Raw genomic sequence first — 15,028 nt, forward strand, 5'->3', positions numbered from 1 at the left:
TGCACGGTAAGGAACTGGATTGATTCTAGCTGTGTCCTAAAAGCTTCTTGCTGTAAATATTTCTTGGAATTCACCTTATTTTTCCCAGTTAAAGACTTATACATTATTATGAAAGAAAAGGTCTATCCTTTAGAACTCAGAAAAATCTAAAACTAAGGAAATATAAAGAGGATGGCAAATAGGCTTATGTTATTAAAACATATATAAATAAACCCCCAAATTAGAAAAAGCGTTTTTGAAGGGGGGGAGGCAGTGGTGATAATCAGAATGAAGAGTAAAAGCTTCAGCGGAAGCATTTGCTATAGAGCTGAAACATAGCTATTTTAAGTATCAAGGATGGTGAAAATTAAGATTGGGTGACAATTAAAAGAGTAGAGCAAGGGAGAAGATAAAATTTAGTTTAAGTAACAAGTATGCTTCTTCTCCAGATAGTGATAGGGACAGAGACCAGAAGGAAGGACACATTTGCAGTCCAGTTTTTTGGAGATACCACGAATCATTCAGGAGARTAGTTGAATTAAGAAGGCCAAGAGCTAAGATAGGAAAACAGMGTTTTAAAGACAGGCAGTTATCCATTCCAATATACTAGTTAAAGTCAGAAAATACTATGGAAAACAAAGTTGAACTTTTGTCTTGACTTCCATGCTTACTCCATATCCTCTTCAGTTTTAAAAACTCTTACCCATACTCCCTGTTCTGTTTTTCTTTCCATCTATTATTTTAATTATTCTCATTGAAAAGAACCTTTTGAAAAWTTCAGGGAAAAACAGGTATGATTAAGGGAGTAAATAAACTCTGTAAAAGAATCTAATTACTTCATAAAGCATATTGGCTTACTTTACAATACTTTCTTTGCTTTATAGATGCCAAGACAGGATTAATCTATAATGCCTTTGTGATCTTTCCTTTTATTTCAGTTTATGTAATTAAAGAGTTCCCAGGACTGCTTTACGCTTACTTTATTCATCAAAACATGCTTCTCAAATTTTATGAAAGCGCCGTCCAAAAAGAATCCAATCCAAACCAAACCCTGGTCAATTTTCTCTTGGAAGGCAATCAACAATAAAGTCATACCTTGTATCTCATTTTTAGCTGAATAAACATTATGTTTCCCTTAATAATGTATAATTTTAGGGCATTCTCTCTACATTCTCCTACTTCTAATGGTGTAATATATCCTGGAARTACATATAGCAAGATATACATTAGCAGGCATAATTCAGTTGCTTCATAGTGGCTACTGGAGGATGAAATCCTGTTCTCATTAAACGCTTGCTGGGTAACTGTGTGTTTGTAGAAGAGAACGCACTTRGAGAGAAATTAAACGTTCATAGCATTAGGAAACTGTTTTGATTGTTAATATTTAGTGGAAAATATGGTGAAAAAGATTAAGTAGCAAAAAAGACTGGAAAGTTTTTGTTTGTTACTGCAGTTCAAGTTTGACAGCCAAAAGAAAGAAAGGATTTTTTTCTATTCTCACATTCTTTTTTCTTGTAAATTTTTATCAAGTTCCAGTGAACATGTCAGCATTCTGACCAAGAAAAGACTATACAGCGGTTTCAGGAAAGTAATACTCATAGGAACTGAGCATATTTCATCCAAAAAGTGCATATATTCTAATGCTGAAACTTTCACCTGCTGAGCATGTGCATGTTGTGCATCTCCTTGTTTATCCCATGTTAGTGCTTGAGAATTAATATTCTTCTCCTTTAAACATTCAATCGTCTGCTAAATTCATGATAAGCAGAGCAGAGAGCAGAACTTAGAGTCATATTTTTTGCTGTGAATTCTGATTAGGCAAGTGGAATGTGCACCCAGGAAAGCTAGAAAAGCAGCTCAAAATATTGTTCACAGAACAGTTGAGGTTGGAAGGGACCTCTAAAGATCATCTCAAGTAGGGAGAACTGTTGTATAGCAGAAAACACAACAGCAGAGCAATTTCAGCCTCAGGACTGTTAATTCAAGTTTGAATATCCCTGCTTTGGAAGAGATGATCAACTAAGCTCTAGAATGTGGCAGAAATACTCCTTCCCGTTGAGGATGGGATGCAGCTAAGATATGAAAAGAGCATAGGAGACTTAGCATTATCCAAATCTGGGAACAGACCTGCTGCTAATTTTTTAGTTCTGACTCCCTAATGACATGATATTTTGCTAAACAATCCAGATGAATTTACAGTCAGCTAAACTGGAAATGTTCTAGCAAGCCCCAATCCAAAACAAAAGTAAGAGTTTGAGCAGAACATAATTTCTGATATTTGGAGTTGGCAATTACATGTTTGATAAATGTCACAAGAAAACCCCACTGGTTCTGTTGGAATCAGACATGGAAGTGTTTGGCATGAAAGTGATTAAATGGATATTCTTATATATTAGAAAAGGGTTATCATCTAGAAAATTGTGAAAGAAAGCTTTTTTTATGTCAGTGTTGTTAACTGTGTTTTTCATGGAGGTCGGTGCCAGAATGCTAGTCCATCTGGRTCCTGAATTTGTCCAGTCTTCAGTTTCTGTGCTCTAAGGTAGGGTGGGAAAAGCACAGTTTTAATATTTTTTTCTGCATCCTCTTTTTGTAATCAGTAAAAAGTCAGCCAAACATTTCTAGCCTGCTCCAGGAAACATCCCTGATAAGTATAGCATTGAGGCACTTAATGAGCAGGATTAATGTACATGCTTAAGGTTAAGCATATTTTTAAGTGCTATCCTTTGAATCTGAGTCTTGAAGTAGTTGATTAAAGAGAAGCAGCAAACATTTATGAATTTCTGGACTCCTATCTATAAACTATGTAATCTGCAGGCTTGGATTCACTGGTGGGAGGTTAATTAACTTCCATCTTCTTCCAGTTTTGCTCATCCAAAGCAATACCACATATTGTCTCTTCTTCTTCAGCCCTTCTTGAGCCAGAGCCAAACTGGGATGTTGTGTGACATTCGAAGAGGGACTCCTAGGTCCAATGTTTACAGACCTGCCTACCATGTAATGCCAAGCACACATTTAGTTTATTAGTGTTTTCAAGCCTCACTGTTTTACTGCATGCTTAAATTTGTTTTTGTTTTCCTAAACCCACCCAAATGGGGTGGTTACCTAGTGGTTATTTACAAATAGTTACTGTTTACAAGAAGAGTTTATTTCTAGTCCTGTGACATGGAGAACAGCTTGGAAAGTTGAGCTTTGAAGTGATAAGCATCAGAAGTAAAGAAGTCAATATATTTTTAAATAATGTAATTGGATTGCAATGTGTTAAGAGTGTTTGAGGCAATTCAGATAACCATAAGGGAGTGTTYAGGACTGGCAAAATTGTTTTCTATAGTTTAACAGTTCATATTGTTTTCTATATAATTTGGAAAAATATTTTGTAGACAAAGTAGTTGGTAAGGGATAAGAGAAGGAATAATAAGCCTGAAAGTTGTCTGGCAGGATTTGAGTAGTTTGTTGTTTATTCTTATGGGTAATTTTAAAGATAAATAGTATCATGTAAATATCGCCATTATTATATGTAGTTGATTATAATTCCATATGAACATGCTATATATATGTAGGGATGTATATATATATATATGTGTGTGTTGACTCCTTATTACTAAATTTCAGTTYTGTTCCCTTTCACTTATTTCTCACTTTCCTTTTTTCAGCTCTTTTAGGTTTCTGGATTTTTGGTTGCCAGCTTCTCCTTTTTCAGAATTGTCGCATTTGCTTCTTTCACTTCTTGACGCAAATGCTGCTGTCACCCAAAGTGTAGTTTCAAGCAGCCCTTTGTGTAACTAAAGAAATTAGCTAAATAGCACTGTTTTAATTAATTTCAGGACCGCCTCTTCTTCGTCATGGAGTATGTAAATGGAGGAGACCTAATGTTTCAAATCCAGCGCTCACGCAAATTTGACGAACCTCGATCCCGCTTTTATGCAGCAGAGGTTACATCAGCCCTCATGTTTCTCCATCAACATGGCGTCATCTACAGGTAATTTTTTTTTTTTTTTTTTTTTTGATCCAAAATAAAGTATTCCTGAGGTTTTGGGCTGGTTTTGGCTGGAATCCCTTGTCTCTTAGCAACCAGATTTAGATTAGTTGTTTGTTCCAATTTGCTTACATAGAACTTCTTTGGCTGTTTATCAYTCCGAATGTTCACATCTGAAAGGGCTCTGCAGCAGCCGCCAGCTGTGTGTGCCAGTTTTGCATTATAGTGCAAATAAAGCGTTTTTGAACAAGCTTGGCACAGGGCGACCCAGAGGTGACCTCGCCGCAGATCCGCGCAATCTCTTCCCTTCCCTCTCTGTGCCATGGATTTCCTCTCGTTTTCCAACTCCCTGCCACTTCCTGAGTTTGTTTGTCCTAGTTGTCTCCAGTCTGATAGAACCRGGATAGCAGTTTGCAATGCTTTACTTTATGCCCCTTCCTCTTAGCTGTTTGGGCGAAGCCTTAGTCACCAGCAGGAAGCGGCTCCGTGCGGGCAGCTTTGATTTGCCTGCACGTGCCCCTCATCTATCTGCAGAAATAAAACCTCAGAATCTCTAGTCTTGCACCCACATGCAGACACACGAAAATGTGCGTATTTTAGCTATGCTGTCAAGAACACATTTAGGGGTGAACATTTATTAATAACAATTAAGAATCACTTAGGAAATTTTCACTCTACTGTCAATGTGTTTATTAAGTCTTTATCTTGTCATTCCATCCTTCCTCTCCTTTTTACTTGTTTTAGCAGCCTATTGTTGCTTCTGGTAAATTCAGGCTCTTACAGGCAGAACAGTTTATAGGTTTTGCAATACGGGTCTGTGGTGATTTACTGAWACCCTTGACTGCTGTGGATATAAGTGAGACTTGATGTTCGTGCCCTCTTTGTGGTTATCAGTTTTGATTTTGGGGGTGAATAGGCAGTCTTAGATTTCTTAAGCTGTAAAAACAAGGGAGGATATGGAATTAATCAAACTCAGTGCTACTCTTGAGAGTATTAGAAATTGAAATAAGCTAATTTTAACTAAATAATTTTTAGTAACCAGTACTGGGCAGCAACAAAAGTTGTTGTCTTTCCCACCAACAGGAATTCTGAGTGAAAGTTCTCACAGAATAAGTCTCCTTTCCAGAGACATCACAAACAGCAGGAGGTTGTGTCTTCTAAGCAACAGAGGTCCTTGAAAATTTTCTTTCAGTCAAAAATCCATCTTTCTTTAGAAAACTTTTCTTGCCAGCTGTAGCTCCTGGTCTCCATCTTCTATTTGTAGTTGGCTCCATGTTTGATGCACACTGGATTCGACTTTTTTATCTACCTTTACATAAGTTTGTTTTCAAGTGCTGAAGATTCAACTCTATTTCTAAACTTTGCTTTAATAACATTTCTTTTTTCTTCTCTGCATTTATTTTTAAAGCAAATATATTTGTAGTTTTAGATAGAGGAAAGTGGCAATTTCAGAAAATATAAGGAATCCACAATAAAGGAGCATATAAGTTGGGTGCTTTAAAAAGTTATAGATTTTGAGGATTTGTTTCTATTRAAACATGGAGATAATTTCCCTTTCCTAAAGGTAATATTTACTGACATTGTAATTAACAGTCATTTTAATGGTTGCAGTGAACCAGTCACACAGAAAAATCCACACTGGTAAAATGACCTTCCTCCTGCTGGTATGCAGGCAGTAGGCATCCCTTTTCCCTTCCACCTCCCAACCTTTCACATGCAGTCCCTTTTCTTGCCTCTCTTTCCTTTCTCTTCCTCTCTTTTGCCTTGCTTTATGTGTAGCTTGTGCTATGTGTTGGCCCCAAGCTGAACTGAATCACTCCATGTGCATATGTTTTATCTTTGCCTTTTTATTGTCCTCAAAATGGTTGGATCCCAAGAGAAATATCATTATGGTGGAACAGTGCTTTGTAATTTAAAGGCTGCGAGACACACTCAGCTTCTGATGCAGAGGCTATGCTGACATGGACAGTTTGTCAGTGGCGTGTTGCATTAGGTGCATCATCACACAAGGCAAAAGAGGAAGAAATAACATGGATTGTAGGATGAAACAGAAAAGAAAGGGAAAAGAATTAGGATCTCATCTTACTCAGCTTTGGCACAGGTTTGTGGATCTGCATATGGTTGTAGTCCATAAAAATAGCTTGTTTTTCTCTCTGAAGGCTCTTAAAAGTTTCAACAATACATAACATGTATATCACAGTTACTCTATACAATACAAAGAGAAGGAAAAAATAGAGATTATCTAACAAAAAATCATAAGAATGTGTCACAATTCATTCAGAGTGTGCCAAGGCTTAGGAGAACACATATTACAGTTGTCTTGCATGGAGCAATTTCAGTCTGATGAGTCAGTACCTTGCTGCATCACTTAYGGCAGCATGCAAAATGCATTGGGATCAGGTCGCTCCCATACATCACCAGAAGCTTCCATTAACTGCCAAGCTAGGAAAGGAAAGGGAAAAAAAAAAAAAGAAGAAAGAAAAGGAAACCAATGCTCTTGAATTGCTACCAGTCATAACTATCTAACCTACCTTCATATATTCTTATATTTTAATAAAGAATACCTGTCTTCCATGTAATTATATCTCTAGAAAAAAAACATTGTGGTGTGAAATTAATGGTTATTCTCCAAAGTGGGAAATGCCGCTTGTGTGGGCAATACTTCAAGGAAAGTGGAAATATATAAATAAATGAACATGTCTGGTGGAAATGCAGGTTTCAAAATAACTRCCCTGCCTTCTGAGCTTTTTTCAGCCATGTATGTGGAAGTGTTTGTTTGGAGCTAAACATAGCTATAGTTTTGGAAGTAAATAACTAGCTGTAGCTAGTGCTTTGGCTTGTCGGTTAGATTTTAGAAAGTGCTATGATGATACTGAATGATCATCTTTTTTAATAACTAGTTTATCCTCATTTCCCCTGAAGTTCAAAGGGAAAACTAGTTCCCTGTTTGGCAATGGAAATTATTCTTGAAGTTCACGGCTTTGCAGCTGGCACAGCAGCAGCTCCCAGACTTGTCCAATTAGCCCCTGTGTGCTCACTGGAATTATGCACCTTCTGACATTCATAGAGTTTACGTTGGAAGTGAAGATTTAAGTTCATGTTTTTTATAAATAATGAACCTGCTGTTACTAAATTCATTTTGCTTCATGTGGAAAACTTTAGCATGATTTACACAATGGAATTTTTAAGGAGCATAGGTTACTGTTGTGTCAAAAACGCTTCAACAACTTAATAGAAATGTGTGCATAATCCCTGCCACTTTCCTTCTCATCTGGCGTTCRGTTAATCAGGCATGCATCACGTTGGGGCCTGATAATGCAAGCAGAATCAATCACGCTATAGATATTTCTATCACAGTTTTTGGCAGCTACTATTGTTYGTGTTTTGCAATTACACCACTGTGGAAAAAAATACAAGCAAGCTTCAGGAATTAAGGGCTGGACTGTGAATCTCATTTTGCCTGTGAGTTGTGCTGGACTTTGAACTGTGTGATGAAAGGTTGTGGACTGTGTTCACTGTCACCTGTCTGTAGAGTCTGGTATATTTAAAGTCAGTCATCAACAGCTTAATATATCTTTTTACATAGGGAAGATGTAGCAAACTGGGTCTTAATAAAACCGTAAGTAGAATACATTGCTCTTACCCTGACTTTTATATTTCTGTGTACATTACACAGTTATATGTAAATGTGGCATGTTCTCGTTTAACCTGGAATTGTTGGGTTGGATACAGGAATTTGTGGGTGAGTGGGAGTAGCTCTGGCTCTCACTGTGGGAGTTCAAACAAGGTGAACACAAGTAGCCCATTCTGGCCTTAAATACATACAAAGATTTCTTGTTTCCCTAGCTGAGGACATCAGCATTAGAATAGGGTACCACTTTGTTCGAAAAAAACGCCTGTGCCCCTAGTTAATATTTGATTTAAAGAACAAGCATTTGAGTAACACAGGTTGTTTCGGGGAAGACCTGAGGAGTCAACAGTTACGTGCTGCATTGATCTCTGCCAGCTTTCAGCACCACTCATGTAAGTAAACAGGGTGCTCTCACTGAGATGCAAAATAAACATGAAAAATACCTGACAAATTCATGTCATATGCTTCACCTTGGCTCATTCTTCTGGTCAAGAATCTAATGAATGTGTAGAAGACGTGGCCTTCAAGGGTAACAGAGGGTAACTGGGGCTATCGGTGACACGAAGCCACACTCGGGTCTGTGGCTCGCTGCAGGTTCCCGAGGCTGGTGAGCTTTGTAATTAGTGCATAGTCTGTGACGAAGGATTTATTAACACAGAGCCGAGGAGAACGTGAATACAAATGTGCTGATGCGGGTCCTTGAGAACCTGCAGGCTTTTCTCTTGCATAAGTTCGCTCCTTGGATGCTAGCTGAGTTCTTCCTTGGCCGATGGGTTTTGCGAGCAGTCCYATGTCTCGGGGCCAACCGCAGCGGTGTTGCAGGAAGAGCAACTGCATACAATTAAAAGTGCTTTCATTAGCGTGTTTTTCTGTGAGATACAGAATATTTAGAAAGGCTGACTTCAGTGGCGTATGATTCAGTGCACCCGTGGCAGAGTAATAAGGAGTTATATTTACACTGATGAAAACGTTGCATGGTCAGTGGTTAGCATGTTAAAAGTCATCATTCTCCCCAGTTACCTCACCGGGTTATTTCTGAATGGCAGCAACCAAATAAAGTGATTGAAACACATTCCAGTCCCATTTCCCCCCCAGCTCTTTCTTTTCGGGTTTTGAAATACAGAACTAAAACTCAGAGGAACTTAGACAAGGAGCATGCTGGTTTATTTAATTTTTTTTTTTTTTTTTTTTTTTTTTTTTTTTTTTTTTGGTATGTAAAGATTATAGTATTGCAAATCTAAACCGTGAAGGGTTGAGGTATTTTTTGAACTCTGTCCCATGCAGTAGGGTAAGAAAGACCTTGCACCCTTACGTAGCACATTCAGACCGAAGCACAGGGATATCCTGGACTCTACCCTTTCCCCACACAAATCGCCTGCTGCAGGAATCTGCTACTGCAGTTTACATTGGCTCAGGTGAGCAGCAAGCCAGGTCCATCCTCTTCGGAAAGAGCAGGAAGCGRGGGGTGACCCGTGGTACTGCGGGGTGTCTGCAGGGCCTGCTGCCGGCATCATGCACATGTCCCGGGACACGTTCCTGCTCTGCAGCACCCTGTGTCCAAAACGGAGCGCGGGCTCTGAGGGGGTTTCGTTTAGTGGCCTCCTGCCCCCTTTGCGCTTTGCCGTGGCGGCCCGAGGCAGGCATGAGGCCTGTAAATAAGCAGGATGTGCTCCCGCAGGAAGAGGCAGCAGGCCGGGCTGGAGAGGAGCCGGGCGGCGGGAGATGTGAAGCAGGAAGGAGGGCCGGTTCCCAGGCTCCTGGCAGCCTGAGCGAGGAGGCCGCCCTGCCATCTGCCCGGCTGCTGCATTGTGCTCCGGGCCGCCACCGCCGCTGCGAGAGCCTGTGACAGGGTTTCCAGCTGTGGAAGGATGAGTAAAGGCTGTGGGAATAGGATATGAACCATGMGGTCTTGCCAACAGCAGCCTCCTTGCTGAATTTCTGCCCGTTTGGGGACACGGGAAARCCCTTAGCTGGTGTGTGTGGGAGCTGGGTGTGCAGGGGAGCCCTCGTGGGCAGCCGGAGTTGAGAGGATCGGAGAAGCAACATTGCCCTCCTTTGGGGATCGGCAAGTTGCTCCCAGGAGGGTTCCCAGCAGCAAGGTCAGCGCTGTTTTTTTGGGCTCCTGTTTGTTTGCTGCAAGGTCTTGTTTAACGCCCGTTTGTATAATGCTGTATTGTGTAAATAAAGCTCTGACCTTTACCTTCTGATAACAGTATAGGAGCGAGGTAAGGTCCAATGAGAGGGGGCCGGCAGCGGGGATCTGCCAGGGTTAATGCCAAGTTTACATTCCTGCGAGGGCAGCCGTGTTCCGGAGCACRCCGCAGGAGCGGCGGCAGCACCTCTTAACAGATAACGGCGGCAAAACGTTATAAAATATATTTATATTTGCTTCTGGGTAGATGTCAGTTGATGTGTGCTTTTATAACAGGAAAAATGTGTGTTATCTCTCTGTTTTTGATAATTAGATTTAAACTGAGAGAAGTACATGCAAAATAAAAATCCGCTAGAATTTTGCAGCACACTTAATAGAGAAATTTACTGAAACAAGAAAGGCCCTGTGGTTTTTCCTAAAATGTTGAGCTTTAGCTTTGTTTCTACAGAAACATGCCCTCCACTTCCAAACCAAGTCATGGTCTTCACGCAACTTCCCAGAAGAAGARGAAAGAATATGTTGTGTTTTGCATTGGTGTAAAACTCTAGAAGTGTTTCCTAAATATAGTCCTGCTGTGAAGGGACAAAAGTTAGGACTGAGTTTTGCTGTGCCCTTCTGATGTATTTGTCTCCAAACAATGGAAAATATTTCTAATACCTGGTTGCAGTGGTGTTGACCCTGGTCATGTTAAGGGTGAGGCTTTGCCCCTTCGTTGACTATGGGGTAGCACCTGCCAGTGTTTCACAGCCACACAGCAAAGGGCACAGGAGCCACAGCTTTAAGGTGAGAGCAGTTTCACCAAGCTTTGCCAAGCCCTCGAGACGCAGCAGAGAAGCTGGAGAGTAGTGCAGAATGTTAGATGCAAAAGCACCTCTGTATTTACTGTTTTTAAAATAGTGACATTAAAAATAGTAAACAAATGTGTAAATAGAGTTTGGCTACTACAATCTGGCTACTTCGGGCTCTGGGTTTGCATTTGTTCTTTTTTCTCGTCTTTAGCCCTCCCCTTTCTCCCTGCCCGTTATAAAAAGCCTGTCACTTGGTGCCCCAGCAAATACTTCTGCATGCAGGTCGCTCCTGTGCTCATAGGCTAAGTGTGATTGCATGAGCCTGTTCATACATGGGAAGTATGCAGCATCCTGTGTGATGTGGGGCCCCTGGTATGGCTTTTCACATCAAAAATCTGTTTATTTTGAAATGCATTATTATTGTTATGACRTTTGAGAAAACACAAGGCGCATATTGGTTACCATTGCAAAAGACTAYGGAAAACAGGTATTTAAGCAGCCTAAAAGCAAATTAACAGAGTTATCATTTAAACTTTTGGAAACTTTAAAAGTGGAGATGACAACTCTTACTTGTGTGAAATAAAACAGAAATAATACTGCTTGCGAGAAGAGGCCTGATGAACTAGAACAGGAAAAGTAAAAAACCCAACATTTTYGAGAGTGCATCAAAATCTTTGCGAGCACCAGAACAAGCAGAGCAAGGACCAGGTCAGATGCACCTCAGGTGGACCAGCTGCCCTCTCACCTGCCCGCTGGGATCAGGAAGAGGAGCAGCAGGAGCAGGTGCCCCTGACTGTGCTGGCAATGGACGGAAAGGGGAGAGGTAACAAGGGCAGAACATTAAGAATTAGCTGCCCTCTTGATTTCAGGATTAATGGTCGCCCTGTCCACAGTGTTTCACTGAGTCCAAGTAAGCAGCTGCCAAGAGCTGCGGACTTTGACAGAAATACGTTGTCTTTAGTGATACCCACCTGATGTCACAGCCATAATTCAGACTTGGTCCCCAACCTGCACCGGCTCCATAGGGATCTTAAGTTGCTCCTGCCAAGCAGCCTCTCAGAGCAGAAGTTTCCTGGCTCCAAGAAGTGCCCATGGCCTGGGTGTCCCTGCCGCTCCAGAGCAGAGCGTCCCGCTTCAGTGTCGTCCCCAGGGAAGGACGGGGACAAGCAGGGAATGGGCTGCGGTGCTCCAGTCCCCGAGCCGCCTGGATGTCCCCTCAGCACCGGCAGAAYGAGCCCCACAAGGCTGCCCTGGGGTTGCGTCCCCTCCGGAGAGGGAGAGGAGGGATTTGACAGCCACATAGTGCCTGAGACGGCGCCCGCTGCAGACGCGTCTTCACATAAAACTGGAAGAGCAGCTGTAGAACCTACCTGCAGTCTGTGTAATACAGCAGTATTGTCCTTAAAAAAAAAAAAAAAAAAAAAAAAAAAAAAAAAAAAACAGAAAAAAATAGGCCACTTATAACCTAAACTGAGGAACTGCCCGTGTTCAAAGAGGGGAATATTAAGGATAAAATTAAGTAGAAACAAATAAACATTATAGCACTCAGCAGGTATTTACTTGATTTATTATACTGTTTCTAAGGGAGATCTTATGTCTATTAGCACCCATTAAAAAAAAAATGCCTAAATATAGTCTAACAAACATAAATAATGAGTCAGATGGAATTGCTATGGTCAATTAAGTGGGTAATGGGTATTTAAAAGGTTCCAAACATCAGTAAATCTGAAACAGCTCTGAAGGAGTACTTGTAGAACAAAAATAATGCACACTAAAGGAACTGCCAGAGTACATATTTACCTAAACTTAACCACCAGGAGGAGGACAGCAAGCATTTATGGTGTTGTATGATGAGGATATAAAAAGGTGTACCAAATGTGTGGAAGTTCATTAGCTGAAAGTTTGTAATAACTCCAAAGGGGCCAATGCAATTTATTATGCTACATTAAGATCCTGAAGAGGCCCTGATTCTCATTTATACAGAAACCTTTAAATACTTGATAGAATAAAGAGCTAGGGTGAGAGAATCCCTTTCAGGAGCGCTGCTCTTCAGGCTGATTCTACCTTCAACCTCTGAAATTTCCCTGAGGAAGAATGAGGGGATCTTTTATCAGCAACTGCAAGATCCAGGYGTTGCACGTGCACTCACAGCAGGAGAAACGCTCTAGTTTTCCATYGATGACCTCCGAATCATACTGCAGACCCCTTAATATCCCATCTACCATGGTGTCAACTTTTAATGCAGGACTACAAAGTTGCTCCAGAGCCTGTAAACTAATATTCACATTTGTTTCAGGGATGGGCAGTGCTGAGTTTAATATATCGTGTACGTGTTTTTGTGATATAGTGCAACTTTGCATCTTCTCTCCTTTTTTATTTTTAATGTATTTTAATTATTTTTCTCAGAGATTCATTTGTTTATGCATTTAAATTTGGAGCACAGAACGTGATAATGCATAATGAAAATATATGATAAATGCAATTACAAATTGACATGAGGGTATAGAAGCTGCTGTCTGGCTTACAAGAGACTGGTCCTTTAAAAAMCATGCTTCTTATTTACAGTAAGAACTTTCTGACATGAGCTGAGCAAAGCAGTTTCGCAGTGAGATTAAAATGTACTCAGTGCACTCAGTTTAAGGCTGTCAGAAGACTGCAAAGAGACCTTATTGAACATTGTAATTTAATGAAATTTAATGTAAAATAGTTCTTCTATAAACTGTGTAATTATGTTTCTTGCTAGTGTTGCACGCGTAACTATCTGGAAGTTTTATAGGATAATTTCTGATCTTAAGACTCTATAGAGTCTGGTTAGCAGAGCTCTGAAGTATAAAGCTACAGGCTGGGCACAGAAGTTTGGGGAAAAAAATTGAAGTTTTGAAAGGCTCTTTATTTTTTAATGTTGAAGAAATTGTTCAGGAACAGCTCATTTTGCTCACCCTGTGATCTTGCTGAGGCCACTATTTACAAGCAGGGACTACCCAGTAAGTAGCAAATGTTGCAGATGAAGATGGCCCTTTAGCCTCCCGAGAACAACACTCAGAATTTACTCTTATTTTTGCTCTTGGTCTGGGCTATTAAACTCTTTCTAATACTCTAAACTCTTTCTAGACTCTAAAGCCCGTGYGTCTTTCCCAGTGAAGGGAAATTGCTGTAGCACTTGCTCACCTCTGTGCTGGTRGAAGTGAATGACCTGCATGCATCTTAGGCCTTAGCAGGTTGTTTTGATGTGACACCCACGTSTCATCTTTCCATTGCATTCATATGAATTGAAAATGGTGGTGGGGCATTTGTAGGAGTGCCTTAGAAGTGCTGGTGTCACTCTGGTGGCCTGGCAGCCCAGGCCAGTCCCACCACACATGTTTTCCTGGGAGACCAGGGGGCTGCAGGGCCTCCATCCAAAACACCACTGCAACTGGAGCTTGCTGCACAGGAAGATACCCTCAAAAACGTATCTAAAACAGCGTTTTAGAGAAGCATCCTTTGATTTCGCTAACTCAACTGTAGTTTTAGAAGTCTYTTGTAAACTGTAGCTGTTTTGTAGTAACCTGTGTAGACCATTTTAATTACAGGTGMAAGTGGGGCCTGGAGCTGGGCCTGTCCATGCTAAGCACAGGCTTCGRTGGCCTCTGTCTGCAAGCAGCATCAAAGTCTTATTTTCTGTATAGCTCAATGTAAAAGGGAGAGGCAACACATATTTTTCAGGCATTTTCTTGCATAGYAAATAAATAATCTTCTTAATTTTGTTTCTTCTTAATTTTGCCAGAATCCCTCCACTATAGTAATCATCTAATAGAAATACTGTTTATCATATCAGATTTTGAAAAACACAGAAATTCATGTAACAGAATTCCCTTAGAGATTAAGAAGCAGAGTAAGATTTAACTCACTGGTTTTACAAGAAGTTCTGCCAAAAACAGTTAAACTTCTGTTGAATGGTGATGTTTTGATCCTTCTTACATTCAGCTTGGTTAGAACTAAGTTTCTGAATTAAGAGCCTGAATACCCTTCCCCAGCTCAGATCACATGATTGTGTAGCAAGACATTAGGCATGTGAACTATGCTGCTGAAGTCAGAATAGAAGCAGAAATTATTAAAATCTTTCCTCTAGTGAGTCCATATAAGCAAACATTTTGTTGGGAGCAGCATTCTTGCTGAGTTGCATCATTTTATTTATGTTATACAAACTATTTAATCTGTTTTGTGTAATGTTACATGTTCTTCTCTTTGGAAATGCTGTCCATAGAAAGACCCCAAAGGACCCAAGAGGTTGAACTGAGTCCAAAATGAGGATGGAAAAATGAGTATCTCTACAAAGTTTATTACAAAGTTTTCGTTATTATTATTTTTTCTTTAATTTTTTGACTAAGAAAGCATTCTTCATGGAAACATGATACAGAGCTTTAACAGGAGCCTGCTTGCTGCTAGGAACTGTATTTGTTCCTTGCTAAGGACACCCTTGGGAGCCCAGGGAAGAGAATTCTGATAGATTTGTTTCTTTTTAT

The 15,028-nt window shown here is 40.4% G+C and overlaps 1 protein-coding gene across 3 annotated transcripts in view; it reads left to right on the forward strand.

Moving 5' to 3' along the window:
- PRKCE (protein kinase C epsilon) overlaps positions 1-15,028 on the forward strand; it is a 265,165-nt gene that overhangs the window by 212,121 nt on the left and 38,016 nt on the right. For all 3 annotated transcript variants that reach the window (XM_026046230.1, XM_026046229.1, XM_026046231.1), the window contains one exon: positions 3,801-3,955. In XM_026046230.1, the coding sequence (XP_025902015.1) occupies positions 3,801-3,955 (155 nt within the window). The remainder of the gene's footprint in view (positions 1-3,800; positions 3,956-15,028) is intronic.

This window comes from Nothoprocta perdicaria, unplaced genomic scaffold (genome assembly GCF_003342845.1).
Source record: "Nothoprocta perdicaria isolate Ctin4 unplaced genomic scaffold, notPer1 scaffold_43, whole genome shotgun sequence".
Taxonomy (NCBI): Eukaryota; Metazoa; Chordata; class Aves; order Tinamiformes; family Tinamidae; genus Nothoprocta; species Nothoprocta perdicaria.